Raw genomic sequence first — 23,220 nt, 5'->3', positions numbered from 1 at the left:
CTTGTAGATCTGCTGAGTCTACAAATCCCGTTAGTTGGAGTTGGGGAACGCTCCCTGGAACTCGTGCTGGTCCCGGGACCAGTGGACGCCACGGAGAGAAGCAATGTAGTTACTATAGTTACAATATGTTTCCTATACTGTTACAGATGGGTATAGTTCCTTACTTAAATTACTATTATTCATTAAATTGACTAAATAAAATCACACAGATCACGTTGTAGTCGTATATCTTCGACGTTAATAACGTCACAGTTCAGTCTCTGCTGTCTTCGCTCCAGCATTACTGCCATTATTGCCGCTTATAACGCTTTGTCTTTTCCATTTTGCAGCAGTTCAAACATTCACTCCTCCGAGTATAAACTCCTTTTATGTGGTCCATATTTAGATCTTCACGTTGAGCATATATAAAGTCAGAAGAAGAACAACAGGGTCAAGTCAGTGAGAGAGGGTCAAAGGTTAGACTCGGGTCCTGCTGTTGAGCGGGGTCAAAGGTTAGACTTGGGTCCTGCTGTTGAGCGGGTCAAAGGTTAGACTCGGGTCCTGCTGTTGAGCGGGTCAAAGGTTAGACTCGGGTCCTGCTGTTGAGCGGGTCAAAGGTTAGACTCGGGTCCTGCTGTTGAGCGGGGTCAAAGGTTAGACTCGGGTCCTGCTGTTGAGCGGGGTCAAAGGTTAGACTCGGGTCCTGCTGTTGAGCGGGGTCAAAGGTTAGACTTAGGTCCGCTGTTGACCGGGTCAAAGGTTAGACTTGGGTCCTGCTGTTGAGCGTGTCAAAGGTTAGACTTAGGTCCGCTGTTGACCGGGATGGCCCGTAGTTCCGTCCTCATGCAGAGGTACTCCCCGGTGACGGCCATCAGGGCCATGCAGGCCACGTTGACCAGCCACCAGGACAGCGCCGGGAGGTGGGCGTTGTACACCCAGCAGCCCAGCATGTGGAAGAAGTGCACGGTGACGGTGAAGTCCAGGCACTGCTTCCCCCGGCGGATGAAGAGCCACAGGCCGATGGCGCTGTCGACGGGGGAGAGACAAGCAGGGAGGCGGAGGATAGGACAGTAACGTCAGTGACTGTTCTTTCAATTCAGTATTTTTAAGTCCGACGTCATTTTGTAGTGCTACGTTAGTACGTCCGGGTCCAAGTGGCACCAGCTCCCGTCCGCGTCTCATTGTAAATAGAAATATCTAATATCTATCTTTATTTATATTTTAGAATGTGTGCAGGCTTGAGTATGTTGAATCTAGTTTGCATTAATGAGGATTTAGTTGACACAATGAAAATAAAATGGCGATAGTATTCCATGTGGGGCAGACGGCCTGTCACACAGCCAGATTTGGGAGAGCAGCGCAGCTTTGTTGTTGCGAGGAAAGCGGTAAAAATGAGACTTTCGTGGTTGTTTACGTCTCAGATTTAGTCCGACGGAGCGTCACAGTATAACTCTATGGGGACACAAAAGCGACTCAAAAGTAGGACCAGGAAGTATCTCAGGAGGGGGCGCTCACGTCACGGCTAAACTACTGAAGTATCTCAGGAGGGGGCGCTCACGTCACAGCTAAACTACTGAAGTATCTCTGGAGGGGGCGCTCACGTCACGGCTAAACTACTGAAGTATCTCTGGAGGGGGCGCTCACGTCACAGATAAAATACTGAATGAGGACGACGACACAAGACACTGATATGAAGACAACGGCCCTCGTTTGTCAACGGAGTGTAACAAACCAGCGTATTTATTGGCGCTGTCTAAATGAACGCGTTGGGTACGGGGCAGGCTTTAGTTCCGATATAACCCTGACCGCAAGCACGGCGCACCGAATGTCGGACCGACGCATTGTCGGGAGCGACGGGTGATTTCCGCATGTCAGACCTTTGGTGTGTGTGTGTGTGTGTGTGTGTGTCTTTGTGAGGATATCATTTATGAGATAATTAAAATAAATAATAAATGATTATAAATGGAATTATAATGTATTGGAAACATAATAAAAGTACAGTATAATAAATAATACATTTGGATGCATCCTGCTCCGTATATACAACACAATGCACTGCTTTTTGAGACGATAAAGAATTTGATGATATCGTGTGATTAACGTTACATTTAGGAGTGGATAGTAGATACTGTACATGTGTCCAGATTCCTGTCAAACTGGAACGCTGCTCTGCATGTCTACAGTAACAGGACGGGCGTAGACGCAGTACAGACACAGTACAGACGCCCGTACAGACCGGCGTAGACACAGTACCCGTACAGACGGGCGTAGACACAGTACAGACGCACATACAGACGGGCGTAGACACAGTACAGACAACAGTACAGACGCCCGTACAGACGGGCGTAGACACAGTACAGACGCCCGTACAGACCGGCGTAGACACAGTACCCGTACAGACGGGCGTAGACACAGTACAGACGCACATACAGACGGGCGTAGACACAGTACAGACGCACATACAGACGGGCGTAGACACAGTACAGACGCACATACAGACGGGCGTAGACACAGTACAGACGCACATACAGACGGGCGTAGACACAGTACAGACGCACATACAGACGGGCGTAGACACAGTACAGACAACAGTACAGACGCCCGTACAGACGGGCGTAGACACAGTACAGACACCGCCTACACAACGCTCAGACCAGACGTGAGAGTTTGTCAAAAAGTCAAAGTCGCGACGGAATGGTGACAATTGTGCTCCGTACGTACACCCGTTTCTTTGGCCTCTACAACACTTTGATAGCGTCTGCTAAAAATGGCTAAATTGATAAATGAGCCAACCGACAAGGTCACAATGCATCACGACAATTTAGCTTTTTATTTAAAAAAAAAAGCCAAAATAGGCACACCAGACACTAATTTCTTTGGTAACGGTAAAAAGCTACTTATGGATATAATTCTTACCAGGTGAGTGAGTTCAGGATGAATGCCATCATGGAGAGTCGGCCCTGCATCGTAGCAACTCCGATGACCTGCAAGGAAAGAGAACAGGTTTTAAATATCTAAAGTTTAAACCCATTAAAAACATTAAAAGCATCTATTTAATTTTAGATTTGAGCTAAAAAAAAGCATTTTATACTTTGGCTATTCAATAGAATGCCTTAAATATATTCTGGGTGTCCCTGGAATGGAACAAACTATTTTGAGATGGGGGTCGGCTGCTGAATGCATTTTTAATAATTTTGAGGGTCCTTGACATGAAACAGTTTGAGCACCACTGAAACATAGAAACATACATTTAGAAGAGATTTGTATAGAATCAGCCTCAGGGTTAGAGAGACCTGCTTCAAATGTTATCAACCGTCCAATAATCACCACCAGTATGATCTTATCAAGACCATTCAATGCAGCCAGTTTGATTTGATTTTCATTTGGATCTCTTTTAGCCTTTCGGCTAATCTTCCAAGAGTCCAGAAATAAATTAAAACATAACACAATACATTATATTACATTACAAAATAGTACATTTCATTTCAAAATTACATTTCAAATTACAACAGTAAGTGAGTTAAATGTTACAACATAATAAAAAATACCTATACCTCTAATCCTCTACTCATACAGCCGCACACACTCACGCACACACAGGCACAGCATATGCCTGCCCACAGACAGATACAGTTCATTCACCTATCTATGGTGGACTATGCATGGCAGTATGTCCACATACTGAGAGAGAAGTGCAGCCATAGCAGACAAGGTCCAGACAGGTCCAAACTAAATTCTTATAGGTGCCAAGGCTCGAAAATATAAGTTGAGATGAAGAAAATGCCCAGCACTCATTATATGTCCTTTTTACATGATTTTATTTACCTCTGAGACTGAAGAAAACGTACGCGTTTCGGCCTGTTTTGGCCTTCCTCAGCGTTTGTCAAGGCCGAGGAAGGCCAAAACAGGCCGAAACGCGTATTCGTTTTCAGTCTCAGAGGGAAATAAAATCATGTAAAAGGACATATAATGAGTGCTGGGCATTTTCTTCATCTAAGTATGTCCACATACTGCCTACCGCGAGTAGGAGACTAGGAAATGCATAAGTGAAATTACTGCCACCAAAGAAAAAACATCGTTAAAACGATTTACATGGCCCCGGTTAAGACCGATATGAGGTTAAGGTAATTAGTATGGCCGGTTAAGAGTGAGGGTTATATTTAGGGTTACGGTTAGTGATAGTTAAGACAATGCGACCAACGCCACATCGGAGAACCACGTCAGTAATGTGGAAATGTGATTGGATCATGGTGTTGGGAACGGCTGATGACGCAGATTAAATCATCTGATAACACCCGAAGCCGCTAATCATCGTTTACTGTGTCTCTTAACCCATTTTGACCTGAGGACGATTCTTAAAGAATGTCTTAAAAGTTTTCAGAAAAATTCTATGTCAGTAGTACTCAACCTTTTTCATGTCAAAGACCCCCAGAATTATCTATATTTGGCCGCGGACCCCCATCTGAAAATATGTTGTTCCTGGGACCCCCCTCCCGAAGCAAAGATTTGAGTTAAAAACGTTCACTCTGAAAGAATATATATATTCAAAGATTTGAGTTAAAAGGTTCCCTCTGAGAGAATATATATATATTCAAAGATTTGCGCCACATTTTCACGAAAAGAAAAAAAAAGAAACTACAAGTTCTAAGCTTGTAGATTTGCTATTTTTCAACAGCTAAAGCACAACATAATGCTTAAAACACCAAAAATGGGGTTAACTCACCTCATAGCTGAAGATCTGATCCAGCGAGCGGTGCGTCTGCACCAGGCTGTCCACGCCGGCCATCCACAGACCCAGGAAGCTGTAGTAGATGCACTGCATCAGCACGATCTGGGACACGATGAGCACCGGGTCCCAGATGTAGCTGCGGAAGTGACTGGCCATCATGGTGGCTGACCGTCTGGAGGGTCACACACCCGGGAGGGCGTGCTGCGAGTCCAGAGAGATGTCACACACCCGGGAAGGCGTGCTGCGAGTCAAAGAGAGATGTCACACACCCGGGAGGGCGTGCTGCGAGTCCAGAGAGATGTCACACACCCCGGGAGGGCGTGCTGCGAGTCCAGAGAGATGTCACACACCCGGGAGGGCGTGCTGCGAGTCCAGAGAGATGTCACACACCCGGGAGGGCGTGCTGCGAGTCCAGAGAGATGTCACACACCCGGGAGGGCGTGCTGCGAGTCCAGAGAGATGTCACACACCCGGGAGGGCGCGCTGCGAGTCCAGAGAGATGTCACACACCCGGGAGGGCGTGCTGCGAGTCCAGAGAGATGTCAGACAGCTCGCCGCTCCCCTGCAGTGTAGAGAGTACGGACACTTTCAGAGCCTGAAACACAAAACGGCACTAGTTAGTAGTCAGTTAACCCTTTCTGACCTGAGATCAGATTCTAAAAATGTCTTCTACATCCTGACAGTTTTCCATTCTGACCTGAGATCAGATTCTACAAAATGTCCTCTACATCCTGACAGTTTTCCATTCTGACCTGAGATCAGATTCTAAAAATGTCATCTACATCCTGACAGTTTTCTGAAAAAGCTATGTTTCCGTGTTGTCAGTCGTTCTTCGATTTTTCAAAAAATAGCAGACCTACAAGCTCGTAGCGCGCCACTCTGTGGCACGCTATGAGCTTGTAGATCTGCTATTTTTCAATAGCTAAAGCATAACACGATGCTAACACCAAAAGGGGTTCCCGCCCCAAAATGGGTTAATGGAAAAAAAGATACACGCATTTCTGTCGGTTTCTGGCTCTATTAAAAGGCACTGGTTCCCAAACACAAATGGTTGCCCGTTATTGTGAGCGTGTAGATAAGCTATTTTCACTCGTTTGGGTGATTTGGCTGATACTTGTTTCTTTGTCTTGAGTCCTGTGTGTCTTGTGCCTCGAGTATTGCAGAGGCGTATCTACAAAATGGATTTGGACAGGCGTCCGTCCGCCTGTCCAAATCCATTTTCTGCCTGGCCAAAATCCATACACTCGGACACTGCCTTTCAGCCTTTGTATCCTACTGTCTGGCAGGTATATCTCTTTGAAAACCTTTAGTGCTACTGATGTGCGCGGGGGGGGGGGGGGGGGGGGCGACGCGACGACGACACGCACGACATTTAACACTACACACTACAACAATCGTGTTTGTAGAATGATGCTGAGGATGAAGGTCTTGACGGAGGATTCAGGGGGTTTGAGATCGTTGGAGATACCCGAGTGTGTTGGTTTTCGATTTTAGGGACGGCAACACATAATCGAAAAATCGATTATTCGGCGGCATCCCGTACCAATACATGCTATCCTGTTGCGTTCGCTCCGCTGCTGACAGGGAAGAGAAGAGAACTGATCAGCAACACAGGGAGGGGCGGGGCGGTGGGAGCAAAGGGACAGATCTTCAAATGAAAACCGCATTGAGCCGCGACACGTTGTTAGCTTGTAGCTCTGCTCTTTTTGGCGAACGACACCGCCGTTCAGAAATATAAATGTAGGTATAGAACCGCGACTATAGAATGTGCACTTGCTGTAGACAGAGACTTGTCTTTATCACGATTGAATGGTCAAATCCTGTAGTCGCACCTGTGCTACAAATTTAATTTTACAACTCGCACAGTGATATTTTTAGTCGCAAATGCGAGTACCTAGTCGCACTGTCGAGCCCTGCACACACACACTCAGGGTTGCATGCGGATCGCGCCATCTAGTCTGATAGATGTCCCATTGAGCATGGGATTCTCTGCTATTGATGTCACCAAATGGGCAAACTCTGCGGGGTCTCCCAGGCGTGAAGGGAAGGGCACTTGGCGAGCCAGGAATGATTGGACCTTTTCTGGAAGGCCAGCCAGCAGAGGTGTGGAGAACAGACCGGGTGCTATAGTGACCACTCTGATGCCCATGGGTGCAAGATCTCTTGCGATGGGTAGGGTCATTCCAACAATTCCACCCTTGGAGGCCGAATAGGCTGCCTGACCCACCTGTCCATCAAATGCTGCCACACTCGCAGTATTGACGATGCAGCCTCTGTGTCCGTCCGCACCCGGCTCGTTCTTCCCCATCTCCCCAACGGCTAGGCGAATGACATTGAAGGTCCCTCCAATGTTCACAGTGATGACACGTAGAAAGTCGTCCAGGCTATGAGGGATGTCCTTCTTGAAGTTGTACGTCTTGACAGCCACAGCGATGCCGGCACAGTTCACCGCCAAGTCCAGCTTCCCGAACCTCTCCCTGGCCAGAGCGACGGCCGACGCCACGTCTGCTTCCGACGTCACATCAGCAGGCGCAAAGGCACAGCGGTCTCCCAGGCTGGCCGCTAGGGCATGTCCGTCAGAAGAGGGGAGGTCAAGGATCACAGCGGATGCCCCATGCTGCACTAGTCTCTCTACAGTGGCCCTTCCCAGTCCAGATGCACCGCCTGTCACCAGCCCCACCATGCCCTTGATGCTCCTAATTACCATAGTTAGCTATTTGCCAGATTTTCAGAGTTTCAGTCAATTCACTCAGCCGGACGTTGCGTTTGACGTCATCCCGTTGGTCAGATCTTTTAGACTATGGTATTATCCTGATGTCAGAGTGATGTCATCCTTTTAATTTACATGTATGGAAATCCAGGTGATGACCCTATATGGAACACGTGATCGTGATGTGTTGTTGGTCCGCTCCATATATGGAGATCCAGGTGATGAGGAGTTGGTAATGTCGAGGTTGAAAATCTGGCAAATAGCTAACTATGGTAATATGGCAAATAACTATGATAATCCGGCAAATAACTAACTATGGTAAATTGGTAATATGGCAAATAACTGTTAATCTGGCAAATAACCACGGTGAAAGTCAGTGAGACTTCAGAAACTGCTACGAGGATGAATCCAGAAAAGCACCCAAGACTTGTTTACATCACTTTCAATTCATCAGAAAATTAAGATGTCTTAATCCGAGACTATATCAATCATAGATGTATTGTATCGGGTTTATTTAAATCTGTATGAAATGCGTGGAGAATATAACTGCCTTTTTAATCCATGCTGGTAAGGAATGGATCACTCACTCAAGTACTGTACAGTCAACACGTACAGCAGGCCGACAACACACGTTAGCGAGCTACTGCAGCTAGCTAGCTAGCTGTGGTCACTACTAGGGATCGTAACCATAATATGATCAGAGTCAGTCATCACACTCTGCTAAACCAAAAAACGTCACCTCTTTCTCCACGTCTTCACTGTGATTTAGCTTAGCTTTAGCCACGGTAGCTAAAGCAGTCTAACCAGGGACTGGGGTTGCAAATTAGCCTTGGCTACACAAACCCATATACATTGATTGCAACGGTTATATGTTTTTTACAACTTGATACATTGTTGTTTGTATTGTCCCTGTTAAATAAACGTATACATAAAATAAAACAATAATTAGACCCACAGACAGGTGGGACAACAAGTCAACAACACATTGACATGGTAAACATTTTAACAAGATGTTTATTTACATTCAGCGCAGTCGGTGTGATGGTGAAGGTTCCATATGGATGGTTTATGGGTCCCTCTGTCTGGACAGCAACACGGAAGTATTGTTGGACTGAAAAAGTTCTTCTTTGTTGTCGAACTACAATCTTTAAAAAGGATAAAATGTAAAGAAAGCAGAGAGATGTGCGGAGCTATAATAGTCCAACAAACAAACTATCTTTCGAGTCGCGTCTTGTGTTTTCTGGTGTTTTCTTTTTTTTTTTCCTTCCTCAACGTCAACGTTTGACCCGGATATGATCACTCACTGTTCTTCTCACTGTCCGTTTTCAAAATAAAATAAAAATAAAGTCCTGTTTTATATTTATTTATTTTTTATATCATTTCTATAATAATATATAATGAATTATTAACATACAATAATAATAATGTGTCAGAGCTAGTAAAAGTTCAACATAAACAATATTTGATGTATATAAAAAAAAGAATATATATATTATCGTAAAAAGTGTGATGGTATCTTATTCTGACGGCATTTCTGGTGAGCTTCCTTGCTAGTGTTATTTATTATATTATGTTCCATATGTCTATGAGAGAGTAAATATGATGTTTTATGGACGGTGACGGCCGGGGTTGTGTGTCCATTTCGCAGAGAACTTCCAAATAGTGTGGTGAGTGTAAATCGCAGTGTAAACAACTGGTGTGCAGAGCTGCAGAAATGTCATAATAACCAAGTAATACCAGTAATACTATAGCCTATAGTACATTTTGAGGTAGGCTACAGTGTGAGACTCTATACTTTTACTTGAGTATTTCCAAATTTCAATACTTTTACTTCTACTCCACTACACCTCAATCAAAGGCAACTATTGTACAACTTTATTAGCATAGGAGCCTATTAAAGGAGTGAAGACTATTAAAGTACATTTTACCAATACTTTTGTACTTTTACTCAAGTAAATTTGGAATTCAGGACTTTTTACTTGTGAGTATTTCTACATTGCAATAGGCATATATTGATACTTTTACTTATAAAGCACAATTCTTGAGTAGCCTACTTTTTCCACTACTGGTCAGATGGTGGTAGTAGTGCACTGTATTCAGTATAGTGTCTGCTTGTGACTTGACTTGTCAGTTGTCACACAGTATGTGGCAGAAGGAAGGTTAATCTTTAGCAGAGCAGAGGGCTCTGGCCAGACACTATACTGTTGTAACAACAACAACACAGTGCTTTTCACCCTTGATCAGTAGCCTGTCGCCCTGTCCTTCAGCTGGGTATAACAGCATGATTCATTCATTTTGCAAGTTAGAGGTGATCCTCTGAGGCTGATTCTACAAATGCCTTCTAAACAAAGTAGTTCGTTGAAGATTTTTCTAAAATGTTCAAAAATAGCAGACTAGCTATAGCTTGCACATCTGCTATATTTTGCAAATATCTTAAACATTTACACAGATGCTTTCCCGTTTTTTCTTAATGCAGTATTTTGGTTTTTATACTTACCAGTAATGTGTCTTTAGGGTTGACTTGATTCAATGACCATGATGCTTAAAGGGCATGCAGCAGCTGTGACAGCGTTGTGGCAGCTCACGGAATTGAGTGTGATACGGAGAAGATTGTGGAAGTTGACATGTTTGCATCGTAAATTGGGTAAGTACTGTAATTGTATTTTCAAGTACATTCTTACAAGGAAAATGCTAAATGGACTGTATCTGATTATACAGCGCCTTTCTCCAAAGCGCTTTCTTTACAATGCATCTCAAATCTCCCATTCATTGATACACACTGCATGGCAGAGGCAAGGCACCCACACCGCCACCAACCAAAGGGTAGTTAAGGGTTAAGTGCCTTGCTCAAGGACACTTCGACAAGCAGCCCGGAGGAGCCATCGATGGAACCTTCCGGCTCTGCCTCATGAGCCTCTGCTGCTGATTAATTATCAAACTAGCAAATTATCCTATTGCCCTAAAATCTTGCACGTATACAAATTCACAAGAGGGGAACCACAAATCACTAGTTCCCTCAGTACTGTGGACGTTTACAAGAACGCTCGGCCCAAAGCACGCTCGCCCCGGGTTAAGTACGGTGACCTCGGAATGGCCGCCACCATGTATTCATAAACGTAACCTCAGTAAACTATGCCTAAACCTAACCTTATTCGGTAGGCGAGAGCTCTACTGACACTAAACTAAAACTTATTTAAACAAATACAAGAATATAGAAGAACCGCTGCGGGCGAGAGTGTTCTGGGTCCAGCATTCCGGTTAACATGTAGAATGGTTGTTGTGGCTACAGTACAAATCCACAGCATTGTGGCAATATGAAATCTTCCTCTGTGAAGTGCCCCAACGTTTCTTTATTTCTGATGTGTCCGTCTTAGGGACGGTACCATGGAGGAGGAACGCCTGCACGTCGCCCGCTCCTCTCCTCAAAGCCACGCCTTCTCGTGCTCTCATAGACGACCAGGTCGTGGTGGAGGGGTCTTTCCTGCCCCCCCACTGGCCCGTCACGGTGCGCGCCCAAATGCACAGCGAGGACGGTGACCTGTGGGAAGCACTGTCCCACCACAGGACGGACGGGACGGGCACCGTTAACCGTGAGGAGCATGGGTTTATTTGTACATCAATCAATGGTCCATAAATGGTCGTCCCAAACTCTTCTGCCTTCTGGCTCCAAAACTGTGGAAAGCACTTCCCATTGCGATCAGAACTGCAGCATCACTCCCAATCTTCCGCCGTAGTCTGAAAACCCACCTTTTCAGACTCCATCATGGCCCGTAGCACTTACCCCACCCCCTTAGATAGCATTTCTGTAGACCTAGATAGCATTTGATACAGACTTATAGCATGTTATGTAGACAGCACTAGAATTGCATTGTATGTAGTCATAGCACGTCATAGTTTTACCATATTGTTGTTATTATTTAGCTGTATATATGTGCAAATAAACTAAACTAAACTAAACTAGTACATATGTATAGCATAGTATGTATAGTTTCATTATATAGATATTCCACTGTTACGTTCTTAGCTTACGCATGTTTCATGATAAATGCTTTTTATGTGATGTATTCCCATGCTTTTTTGTTCTTGCTTAATGTAAATCGCTCTGGATTAAGACAAGAGCGTCAGCTAAATGCCTAAATTGTAATTGTAATTATAGTAAAACGCTCACTACTTATAGTTTAAATCAGATAATCAGCCATATTTTTGTGTTGTTGGTTAATCCACTGATATTCTCCTCGTCTCCTGACAACAGTATCCAGAGATGCTTCAGTTGGAGGTTCATATCTAGGCTGTGAACCCATGGGTCTGTTCTGGGGATTGCACCCTGCGCCTGGGGAAAGACAGCATGTGCGGTACGTATTAGGTAATAATACAGTTTATCGAAAAGAACACAAGGAGTAATTATTAAATCTTCAGTTCCATCAAGCTCATCTCATGTACATGATGCAGTTATGATGATCGATATAACTGCATTCCAGTGATCCAGATGTTTTACGCAAATTGCTGCTTTTGTCCACACACAGGCTGAGGAAGATCAACGTAGAGACTCCATACTCGGTGCACTTGTCCTTATTGGAGGGCCACGTGACGTCGCCTCGTGACAGTTTGAGCGAAGAGGGCCAGAGTTCAGAGCAGCTGGCCTCGGTAACCGTTGAGCGATGGTACATGGCGCCAGGCGTACGAAGGAGAGAGATTCGCCAGGATGGAGTTGTGGGGACGTTGTTCTTACCGCCCGGTGAGCACGTGATTCAAGATGAACATTATAGTGTGTTGGCATCATTTTTATCAGAAAAAGACTCCACAAATAGGACAACTCCTTAGAGTCTAAGGGCCGATTCATACTCCTATTTTAGAGCCGAATAAAAGTCGGTTCGGTGCTGTAGAGCCTACAATTTGACGTCATTTGAGGTTCGGGGGGGCGGGTACCGTCCTAAAGTTATCTCTTCGGTGCTACTGAAAACTTCTGACATCATTTCGGAAATCATTTCGGCACTACAGCGCCGAAACAGCGGTAAAATAGGAGTATGAATCGGCCCTAAGGCTTAGACAGAGACTAAGAAAATATATATTTATGCTATTTATTCACGCTCGCTCGTATAAAGTGAAAGGTGCATCTAATCAAGTGATTCCCTCTCTGTAGGCCCAGGGCCGTTCCCAGCCATGGTAGACATGTGGGGCATGGGTGGAGGACTGAATGAGTATCGCTCTGCCCTGTTTGCGTCCAGAGGCTTCGCTAGTCTCGCCCTGGTCTATTTCAAGCACAAAGACATGCCCGGTCCACCCAACTGTGTCGTTGTGGGCGACGACTACTTCAGGGTACTAAAAATGTGTCTTTCTCTTGATTGTGACATTTTACTGAATCGTGTTTTCAATCGTGTCCTCAAAAGCTCCATTTTGTTCTATCCATCAACAGGCCGCATTCCAGCTACTCCAAGACCACCCTCAGGTGTGTGGGGACCGGATCGGGGTCATGGGTTTCTCCTTCGGCGTGTACCTGGCTCTGCGAATGGCCACGCAGATGGGTTGCCGTGTAAGTGATGTATTTTAAATCTCTACTAGAAACATCACACACACATCCATCCATCCATCCATGCACCCTTTAAAGTGCTCCACTCCAAGGAGACAAAGATCAAGTGTGCAGTGCACACTGTAGCTCCCTTCAGTGACTTGTTTGTAGGTGTGCAGTGCACACTGCTCATCTCCAGCCTCTTCTTTTAGATCTACTAGATCCACTGGATCCATTTCAAGGGCCAATGAGCACCGTGCAGGCCTCGGCACTTTGAACAGGACATACTTCATGTCCTGCATGATTAATAATGCTTTTTAAGCAGAATGAAGACATACGATGAATTCTCTGTATGGCTGCCTGGCACAAAGGTCTTACACACTGTCGTATGAAATGCCTTGTGCTTCTACATTCATATATTGATTGATTCTATATCGACCTTTTCTTTTCTTTTCCTTTTCAGCCAAAGTGTTTGATTGGCGTAAACGGTCCGATGGGGAACGTCAACAACTTTTTCATTAGTGACCGCAGTACTGAGAGCTATGAAAGGTAAGGTGATCACTATGCCATTCTGTGTAGGTAAATACTACAGTACTGAGAGCTATGAAAAGTAAGGCGATCACTATGCCATTCTGTTCATTAGTGACAGCAGTACTGAAAGCTATGAAAGGTACTATGCCATTCTGTGTAGGTAAATAAAACTGTCTGATCTATTATTGCCTGGATGCTACTGTAGCTAAAGCCCAGCACACACCGTCTGCGAACGCCGCTGCGCCTGACGCTCCGACACGCCACTGTTCTATTTTCCAGGCGCCGCCGCGCGGCAACGCCTGTGCCGCGTGCGTCGCTGCACACCCGGTGTGTGCGGGGCTTGACTATCTTATTTACTTACGCCTTCTGCCCCTTCTGGGGCATAGGACGTCTCTAAGCCAGGCTGACTAGCTAGCCTGGCTTCTTTCTCTTTTTGTTGTTGTTTAGTTCCCTCTTGGAGTTACTCGCTGCTGTGAAATGTACAACAATTGGAGATTTAGCCATGTGAAGTGGTCCGTCTAAACAACAAAATGGTCGATTCAAAATACACGTGATTCAAGATACAATTATGATAACAAAGTGACAACAAATCAGGCGATTCATTGGGGGTGTGAAACACACGCTCACGTTCATGTTTTACAGTTTTAAACTTTGCTGTGTTTACAGTCCCGAGACTCGTTCATGTTTTACAGTTTAAACTTTGCTGTGTTTACAGTCCCGAGACTCGTTCATGTTTTACAGTTTTAAACCTTGCTGTGTTTACAGTCCCGAGACGTACTGGCAGAGTGATGGACTGGATTATGTCAGCTACAGAAAGGCCTCGTCGCCGAACACCGTCTTCCCTGAGAAGAAACTAAAGGTAACGTGATTGTCAGGAATGAGTACGGAAGAGGACCCAAATGCAGGCGACAGTAGTCAGAGCAATAAACTTAGAAGGATGTATTAAACAAACTGAGGTTCTTCCATAAACAGGGCAAAGAAGGCATGACAAAAACACAGAAACCATACAGGAACTCACACCACAGGGAACTACGAACCAACCAGAACAATATGCAAACACAGGACTTAAATACACACAGGAGAACAGGGCACAGGTGGAACCAAAATACAATCAACATTAGGATAGGCTGGGGGACTAAAAGGACACAGGTGGAAACACTGACAAATTACAAGGCAGGAACACTAGGCACAAATACTACAAAAAGAAACACAAAACCAAAGAGAACAGTCAGGAACACATGAGCAAATACATACAAAACATACTGAAATCAGTGAAATGACAGAAATACATAATAAAGTCCAATCTCAAATAAAGGACAGTCAAAGTTCACGGTCCGAGGAGAGGACCGCGACATAAACTTAACTTAGGCACATAGGCAACAATTAAACTGAGGCTAAAGCGTATCAGCGTAGATATAGAGGTTTCAATTTAACGGAGCAGATGATACTACTAGACATGATACTGAGAAGATACTAGACAAGATACTACTGACATGATTCTGCTGACAAGATACTGACATGTTACTAGACATGATACTATACAAAGTTCACGGTCCGAGGAGCGGACCGTGACAGTGATGAGCATTAGAGTCTCAGCAACAATACTAGCACTAATATAAAAATATACTAGCCTGGGCACAATTTCATTTAGGGTATATGATCCTGTCGGGAGCGGATGATATCGTTACGTCATGTTGTAGTATTGTTTTGTAGTCGACAGGCAAGAACAACAGGCGGCGGCAACTTCCTTTTCCCTCAAACCGATTTTTTGTCGACTACAAAACAATACTACAACATGACGTAACGATATCATCCGCTCCCGACAGGATCATACGGACTTCTGAAACAGAGACCAGGCTTTCCTCCGAGGTGGTGGAAAGCCTGGTGAGGCGAGGTTACTAATATACTAATAACTCATTTGTATAATTAATTACATTATTTTCTAAGTAATAACAGTGTTACTTTGCGTTGCTAAACAAACTCTGACCTCAGAAAGTGTGTGTGTCTTTGCAGTTAGAAAACCTGTCTTGCCCGTTACTGTGCATTGTGGGTGAAGACGACCAGAACACTGCAAGTAGAGAGAATGCAACTGAGGTGCAGTATATATGTTTACATGTTACCATGGTGATTGTTAGATACTGTAGGCCTATGCAAAGTGCCACAAATGGATCATGTGAAGATCCACATTGGATCGGCATGGCTTCAGGTGGATCTCACACATGGGGACAGTCTGTGACATAACGTTGTGTATTGATGTACGATACACGGGGGAAAGTTTCAGCCAGATGGGAGGCCCTTCATTTGACTTCCATTATGAAATTAAGGTTAAATATTTCAAGAGATATAAAATGTATGAAGAAAGAAAAGTGTGTGGACTTTGGCCTACTGGCAGAGTGAACAAGACATGTGCTACAGTTCATTACAGCATTTTGACTAGCTCTGGATACATACTGTATATGGAATACATACATATATATATATATATAATACACAGCCCCATATATTGTAGATCACTATTTACTGTAGATACACAGCCCCATATATAAACAATGGACCTTGATGTAGAAAAGGGCTGAAAACCAAAGCACTGACTGCACTAAGGGCTTGTTGTTGTTGCTGTTTGTGTCCAGATGGAGGAGAGCCTGAGGGCTGCAGGCCGAGACCACCTGTTCTCCTGCTTGTCGTACCCTGGTGCTGGTCACCTCATCGAGCCTCCTTACACCCCAAACAGCAGGGTCTCCACATGGGCCAACAAACCCAAAAAGAGTACGTTTCTTCCTCCTTACACCCCAAACAGCAGGGTCTCCACATGGGCCAACAAACCCAAAAAGAGTACGTTTCTTCCTCCTTACACCCCAAACAGCAGGGTCTCCACATGGGCCAACAAACCCAAAAAGAGTACGTTTCTTATGGGTTCCATCTTGCGCCACCCTTATCCCTCATCCCTAAACGTATTTTCCATTTATTTTACTATTTTGAAAAACATTTTAAATTAGTTCAACCAGCCGATCTACATCGAGACATTGTGAGCTTGTAGATCGGCTATTTGAACTATTTTAAACGTTTTTTCTTTTTAATAGTAAAAAATGGCAAATTCGTTTAGGGATAAGGGTTGTTAAGGGGTGGCGCAAGATATAGCCCCTTGTCTTTGTCTCCCCCCTCACACACCTGCAATTTTGTACTTTGTCAGATTCCGTTTCAGATTCACAATATAAACCCTCTTTTATCAAAGAGTATTGAATTTGTATTGAGTAATATTTAATATTCACTGTTATACTACTAAATACCACCTAAAATATTTGTCTTTTGCAGTTCTCACAGTCTGGGGAGGACACCCTGCATCCCATGCTGCTGCCCAGGAGGATTCCTGGAAGAAAATACTGACTTTTATGGAACGCAATTTACGAGGGTGATGTGTAAGGAAGCCCATTCCCCCAAATGAATACAATTACAAAGCCCTCACTGGCACGGAAACGTTGAATGTGTTGTGTAACGCTGGTTTTCTTTCAAAACATCTACTGTATCAGGAGACTACAAGGAGAGAAATGTGTAATTTCCTACACGTAGTGTTTGTATTTGTTCATGGCGTGTTATTGTGTTAATTTTGTATGCTATGTTGATGAATTGAATGCTTAGCACCACAATGGAAACAAGTCCCCATGCAGGATTATTTTGTGTTGTACTTTTATAGCCTTAATGTCTGACTGTCTTTCATTTCTGACTAATAAAGTATTCAATCAATCAAAACAACTCACAGACATCAATCACATAGGCGAGGTGAACACTTGGAGGACTTATGTGTTCAGGGCAGGCACTCGTCCTTACAAACACAAAGACATAACCGTAATATCTGTCCTTACAAACACAGAGACATAACCGTAATATCTGTCCTTACAAACACAGAGACATAACCGTAATATCTGTCCTTACAAACACAGAGACATAACCGTAATATCTGTCCTTACAAACACAGAGACATAACCGTAATATCTGTCCTTACAAACACAAAGACATAACCGTAATATCTGTCCTTACAAACACAGAGACATAACCGTAATATCTGTCCTTACAAACACAAAGACATAACCGTAATATCTGTCCTTACAAACACAGAGACATAACCGTAATATCTGTCCTTACAAACACAGAGACATAACCGTAATATCTGTCCTTACAAACACAAAGACATAACCGTAATATCTGTCCTTACAAACACAGAGACATAACCGTAATATCTGTCCTTACAAACACAGAGACATAACCGTAATATCTGTCCTTACAAACACAGAGACATAACCGTAATATCTGTCCTTACAAACACAGAGACATAACCGTAATATCTGTCCTTACAAACACAAAGACATAACCGTAATATCTGTCCGTATCATTCTCTGGACGATGAGGAATCATTTGAGGAAATTATAAGGTTCCAGGAATTTACACAAAAACTATTATTGCGCTTGGGTGGGAGAGCAAAGGTTAAGATTACTGTTAGATGTCTTAACAGGAGTGTAGTGTTTAATAGGATATCATGTAGATGCAGTTCAAGCAGTTGTAGTGTGTAGGTGAGAGAGAGAGACTTTGAGAGAGGGAATTATCTCATTCAGAGCAGAAGGTGGCAGTAATGCACTAAAATATACAATATACAATGGCTAACAACCCACCTAAAACAAGAAGGAGAAGGAAAAAGAGTTCAAAGCACCTCCTGTGAACCCAGCATGGCAACTGAACTGTGGAAAGCCTGGTGAGTCTCTTGACAGACACGAGTGTGAAGTCTATATCTGCATGGTTAGTGATGCATGACGTCAAAAGGTTAATGTCTAACAGAGTATATCTATAACTGGCAGACAGTGGCTGAATTGTCACACAGTACACATGTGGAAGAGGTTAATCTGTAGCAGAGCAGAGAGCACTATACTGTCCATACAATAACAGAGTGCATTGATCAGCATTTTACAGAGAGTGAGTAATTCCAGATGGTACAGTAAAACAGCATTATGCACGTTAATATAGCTTTTACAGTAAATGCAAACTCCACGAAACAAAGCATTCCTATTTGACTTATTTATTTCATCTTTAGGGTTTGACTGAAAGAAAGACCAATACTATGCTTAACCCATTCTGACCGGGCACCCATTTTGGTGTTAGCATCATGTTATGCTTTACCTATTGAAAAATAGCAGATCTACAAGCTCATATCGCGCCACCGAGTGGCGCGATACGAGCTTGTAGGTCTGCTATTTTTGAAAAATTCGAAGAACGACTGACATTTTTAGAATCTGATCTCAGGTCAGAATGGGTTCATCAGACCAGTGTGTGTCCAGTGGAAACCTCGTATGAATCTGATCTCAGGTCAGAATGGGTTAAAGGACATAACATGCCAGCGGCGTTGTGGCAGCTCGCAGACGCCAGAGTGATACTGAGAGGCTGGAAGTTGACATTCTCGCATCGTCAGCTGATGGGTGAGGAAAGGATCGATGGACTTCTCGTATCTTGTTTTTCTAGTAGACCTACATTCTGGAAGATGAGCTCTGGAATCTAGGCTTTCATGACCGACCTCCTCGTACACCGACAGCAGGAAATAAACCTTGTTGTCATGGATGTAGTCCAATCCAGTCCAACAAATGCTTATGGCAACACCTATTTACTTATATAAAAATAATAATAATAATAATAATACATTATATTTGTAACGCAATTTGAACTATAAAAGCACATACTATAGCAAGAGACAAAAAAATAATATAAATAAATAATGTTTTTTGTTTTTATAGCAAACATTTTGAACACTAATATGTGCTTCTGGGGGTCCCTGGAACATAATGTTTCTACGTATAATTTTGGGGGTCCTTGACATGGAAGAGGTTTGAGCGCCCAAGGCCATGACACATACTGTAGAAACATACTGTAGACACATACTGTAGAAACATGACACATACTGTAGAAACATATACGTTTTCCTGGAAAAATGTTATAGGATTTAGAAGAAGACATTTTAGAATCGTCCTCAGGTCTTAAAACCCATTCAGGGCGGGAACCCCTTTTGGTGTTTCAATCATTATGTTATAGTTTAGCTATTGAAAAATAGGGGGGTTCCTGGAACTACATATTTTCAGATGCAGGGGGTCTGCGGCCAAATACATATAATTCTGGGGGTCCTTGACATGATAAAGGTCGAGCACCAACTGACATAGAAACATGAGGTTTTACAGAAAACTGTCATGATTTAGAGAAGGCATTCGTAGAATCTTCCTCGGGTCTAAATGGGTTTGAAGTGCTCCAATGTGTCTTTATTTCTGTGTCCGTCTTAGGGACGGTACCATGGAGGATGGTACCATGGAGGACGGTACCATGGACGGTACCATGGAGGAGGAACGCCTGCACGTCTCCAGCTCCTCTCCTCAAAGCCACGCCTTCTCGTGCTCTCATAGACGACCAGGTCGTGGTGGAGGGGTCTTTCCTGCCCCCCCACTGGCCCGTTACGGTGCGCGCCCAAATGCACAGCGAGGACGGTGACCTGTGGGAAGCACTGTCCCACCACAGGACGGACGGGACGGGCACCGTTAACCGTGAGGAGCATGGGTTTATTTGTAGTTTGTACACATCAATCAATGGTCTGTAATGGTTCAGGAATTGGATTGCTGTAATCTGATAAGAAACTAGAAAAGTGGATCTGCACCAGGCCGGGCTGCCTAACCCAGGGCTGTGTGTCAGTATAGTAGCTGTGTTGTGGATCTGCGCGAGGCCGGGCTGCCTAACCCAGGGTCAGTATAGCTGTGTTGTGCAGTCGTCAGACAGGACGACACCTGGAAGCTGCAGGGAGGAGGAAATAGAGTTTGTATGACAGAGAGGGTCACAACTATTCCTGTTTAAGACCGACGCCCACCAAGAGAGTTTAAGACGGCCACCAAGAGAGCAAAAGTGAAAACGGTTTTGGAGATGGTGCTCTATAAAGGCCCGTCAAAGTGCTATAACAATTTGGATATATGATTGCTTTTTTACGTTCAGGATATGTTCTAAGAAATAGGCCCTGCCCACAAGGTAGTAACTGTCAAATAACACCCCCTCCCCACAGACACACACATGCACCCTAGCACTCCATATCCCCTCCCATCTTCATGCCAAGCAATTCCTATACCTGCAATAGGTAGGAATGTCTTGTCATTTTATGTTGTTGGTGATTCTCTTTGTCTCCTGACAACAGTATCCAGAGATGCTTCAGTTGGAGGTTCATATCTAGGCTGTGAACCAATGGGTCTGTTCTGGGGATTGCACCCTGCACTCAGGGAAAGGCGGCATGTGAGGTAAGTCATTCATTCTGGGAGTTACAGAGAATAGAAGGACACCAGGCAGTAAATAAGCTTAACTCGTTCAAATGATGACGCTTCAAGTTTTTGTAATAACAAATTGCAGTGCAGTTATATGGGGCGGCAACTATAGTGGCTCAGGGGTTGCGAGTTCGATCCCGGGCTCCCCCAGAGTTATAGTGTCGAAGTGTCCTTGAGCAAGACTGTCTGAACCCCTAAATTCTCCCGATGTGCAGGTTGGTGCCTTGCATGGTTTCCTCTGCCATCTGTGTATGAATGAACGTGTGTGAATGAGTGAATGAAATGCACAATCTATGTAAAGCACTTTACCGTGGTCCTGACATTTTACACACATTGCTGCTTTGTCCACAGGCTGAGGAAGATCAACGTAGAGACTCCATACTCGGTGCACTTGTCCTTATTGGAGGGCCACGTGACGTCGCCTCGTGACAGTTTGACTGAAGAGGGCCAGAGTTCAGAGCAGCTGGCCTCGGTAAGCGTTGAGCGGTGGTACATGGCGCCAGGCGTACGAAGGATAGAGATTCGCCAGGATGGAGTTGTGGGGACGTTGTTCTTACCGCCCGGTGAGCACGTGATTTTTAAAACAAAATCGTTTCATGAGACGAACAATGTAACGTGTTCATTGTTACAGTGCGTTCGCAATAATCAAGTGATTCCCCTCTGTAGGCCCAGGGCCGTTCCCAGCCATGGTAGACATGTGGGGCATGGGTGGAGGACTGAATGAGTATCGCTCTGCCCTGTTTGCGTCCAGAGGCTTCGCTAGTCTGGCCCTGGTCTATTTCAACCACAGAGAAATACGTCCCGGTCCACCCAACTGTGTCAGCGTGGGCGACGGCTACTTCAGGGTAAAAGGGTCCAGGCAACAATCTGGCTGTACATCATGTTTTCTTTCTGAATCGTGTTTTCCATGTCCTCAAAAATCTCCATTTTGTTCTATCCATCAACAGTCCGCGTTCCAGCTCCTCCAAGACTACCCTCAGGTCTGTGGGGACAGGGTTGGGGTCATCGGTCTCTCCTTTGGGGGATACGTAGCTCTGCGTGTCGCCACTCAGATTGGTGTCAGAGTAAGTGCTCATGGAGTCAATATCGAAAACAGTTTTATGGGTCTGCAACTCTGCATGTGAGCACCGTGAAGCCTGCTGGAGGCAGTGAGTCCAGCCTATTGAAACATTAAAAAAGAAAACGGTTCAGCTCACCTAGTGATCCTTGGAGCATGCAGTTGTTTTCCATTAGTCCATTGCTACAGTTGTACAGGAGTCTAGATAGATAGATAGATAGATAGATAGATACTTTATTGATCCCGAAGGAAATTTATTTTGTCCAACAGCTCCAGTGTAAAACATACATACAGAATAAAAAGAGCATGATGAACATTAAACAGTATTTAAAAATGCATTACATCAGTCAATAGAATGCAGTAGAAAAAGGCAACAGCTTAATACGTTAAAAAAGCCATGAGTTAAAAGTACAACACCAATAAAAGCAAAGCAAATACGTTAACTGACCAACCCCCTCCCTCCTCGTCTCCCCCCCACAGCCCCCATTGATTCATTATATACTGTAGTCTAATGGCCCTTAACCCTCTAGCACCCAGAGTTGCTTTTTAGCAACAATTTTAATTTAATTAATTACTAAATTATTATTATTTTTTTCTGTTCTTTTTTCACCTAAACGTCATCAGTGATGTTCATTGCAATGCCATTTCAATGCAATTGGTCATGATATTTGCATATAAACACCCCCCACAGAGGCTGAAATTCACACAAATAAAAAATGTCTGGACTCTGTGCGATTTTGAACATTTTTTAACCTAAGACTTTTGACCTTTACCCTAATAAAAGTAGGTAAAATAATTGTAATATATGTTTTTTTGTGATCATTATAATGTCTAGAACATGTTTTATTCATTATTGTGAAAGATATCCCCCAAATGTAAATTATTCATTTATTATATTATTATATAATTATTATATAATTATTATAACATTTTCATCAAACTTTATTTTTTAATTTTTTTTAACATATTTTTTAGTGTCAGTCCTAGTAGTGCAAAGTAGTAGTAAGGTTGAAATCTATTTTTTGCAAGTAGAAATTAATGCGGTGTTAGAGGGTTAATGGGATAAAGGAGTTCTTAAGTCTATCTGTGCTGCATGTCTGGGATAAAAACTAACATGGTCCAGGATGGCTATTGTCTCGGCCAGAGTCCTCTTCTCTGCCATCACCACCACAGAGTCAGGCTTTTCCCTCCATCCTCTCCTGTAGCTGTTATTTGCTGCCGTCACAGTGTAACATTTTTCGACTAAAACCCCAAAACCACCTCCTTTTTTCAGAACGTTGTTCACAGCTTTAGCTTTCTGCTCAATAATACTAGCCCGCTTGTTAGCCCAGTAAATTAATTTGTAATAACCATAGGCATTAGGCAAACACACTCATGATG

At 43.9% G+C, this 23,220-nt stretch overlaps 4 protein-coding genes across 4 annotated transcripts in view; 2 read left to right on the top strand and 2 right to left on the bottom strand.

Annotated features, from left to right (window-relative positions):
• Window positions 1–364: 364 nt before the first annotated feature.
• Window positions 365–4,974, bottom strand: sys1 (SYS1 golgi trafficking protein). Its single transcript, XM_080783756.1, has 3 exons — window positions 4,703–4,974; window positions 2,896–2,963; window positions 365–1,005 (listed from the first exon to the last, which is right to left on the bottom strand). Exons 1-3 carry the CDS (start codon window positions 4,865–4,867, stop codon window positions 768–770), a joined length of 471 nt encoding a protein of 156 aa, XP_080639882.1. The 5' UTR covers window positions 4,868–4,974; the 3' UTR covers window positions 365–767.
• A 1,661-nt stretch (window positions 4,975–6,635) lies between these two features.
• LOC308329424 (3-hydroxyacyl-CoA dehydrogenase type-2-like) lies at window positions 6,636–7,403 on the bottom strand (the record flags this gene model as incomplete). Its single annotated transcript, XM_080783715.1, has 1 exon — window positions 6,636–7,403. The coding sequence occupies exon 1, from the start codon at window positions 7,389–7,391 to the stop codon at window positions 6,636–6,638; it is 756 nt and encodes a 251-aa protein (XP_080639841.1). The 5' UTR covers window positions 7,392–7,403.
• Window positions 7,404–8,978: 1,575 nt separating this feature from the next.
• Window positions 8,979–17,145, top strand: LOC308329354 (peroxisomal succinyl-coenzyme A thioesterase-like). Its single transcript, XM_080783614.1, has 12 exons — window positions 8,979–9,085; window positions 9,933–10,062; window positions 10,793–11,008; window positions 11,671–11,770; window positions 11,942–12,153; window positions 12,559–12,734; window positions 12,832–12,948; window positions 13,388–13,473; window positions 14,221–14,314; window positions 15,469–15,549; window positions 16,086–16,221; window positions 16,768–17,145. Exons 2-12 carry the CDS (start codon window positions 9,948–9,950, stop codon window positions 16,866–16,868), a joined length of 1,434 nt encoding a protein of 477 aa, XP_080639740.1. The 5' UTR covers window positions 8,979–9,085; window positions 9,933–9,947; the 3' UTR covers window positions 16,869–17,145.
• A 1,687-nt stretch (window positions 17,146–18,832) lies between these two features.
• Window positions 18,833–23,220, top strand: part of LOC308326274 (acyl-coenzyme A thioesterase 1-like) — a gene marked incomplete at both ends in the record, with an annotated part of 8,193 nt that continues 3,805 nt past the window's right edge. Inside the window, 6 exons of the mRNA XM_080779081.1 lie at window positions 18,833–18,917; window positions 19,767–20,024; window positions 20,660–20,759; window positions 21,135–21,346; window positions 21,450–21,628; window positions 21,731–21,847. Of these exons, the coding sequence (XP_080635207.1) occupies window positions 18,833–18,917; window positions 19,767–20,024; window positions 20,660–20,759; window positions 21,135–21,346; window positions 21,450–21,628; window positions 21,731–21,847 (951 nt within the window). The remainder of the gene's footprint in view (window positions 18,918–19,766; window positions 20,025–20,659; window positions 20,760–21,134; window positions 21,347–21,449; window positions 21,629–21,730; window positions 21,848–23,220) is intronic.

Source organism: Protomyctophum bolini, assembly GCF_963924005.1.
Source record: "Protomyctophum bolini genome assembly, chromosome: 2".
Taxonomy (NCBI): Eukaryota; Metazoa; Chordata; class Actinopteri; order Myctophiformes; family Myctophidae; genus Protomyctophum; species Protomyctophum bolini.
Note: the sequence above shows the minus strand (reverse complement) of the source record. Positions and strands in the feature narration are given on the sequence as shown.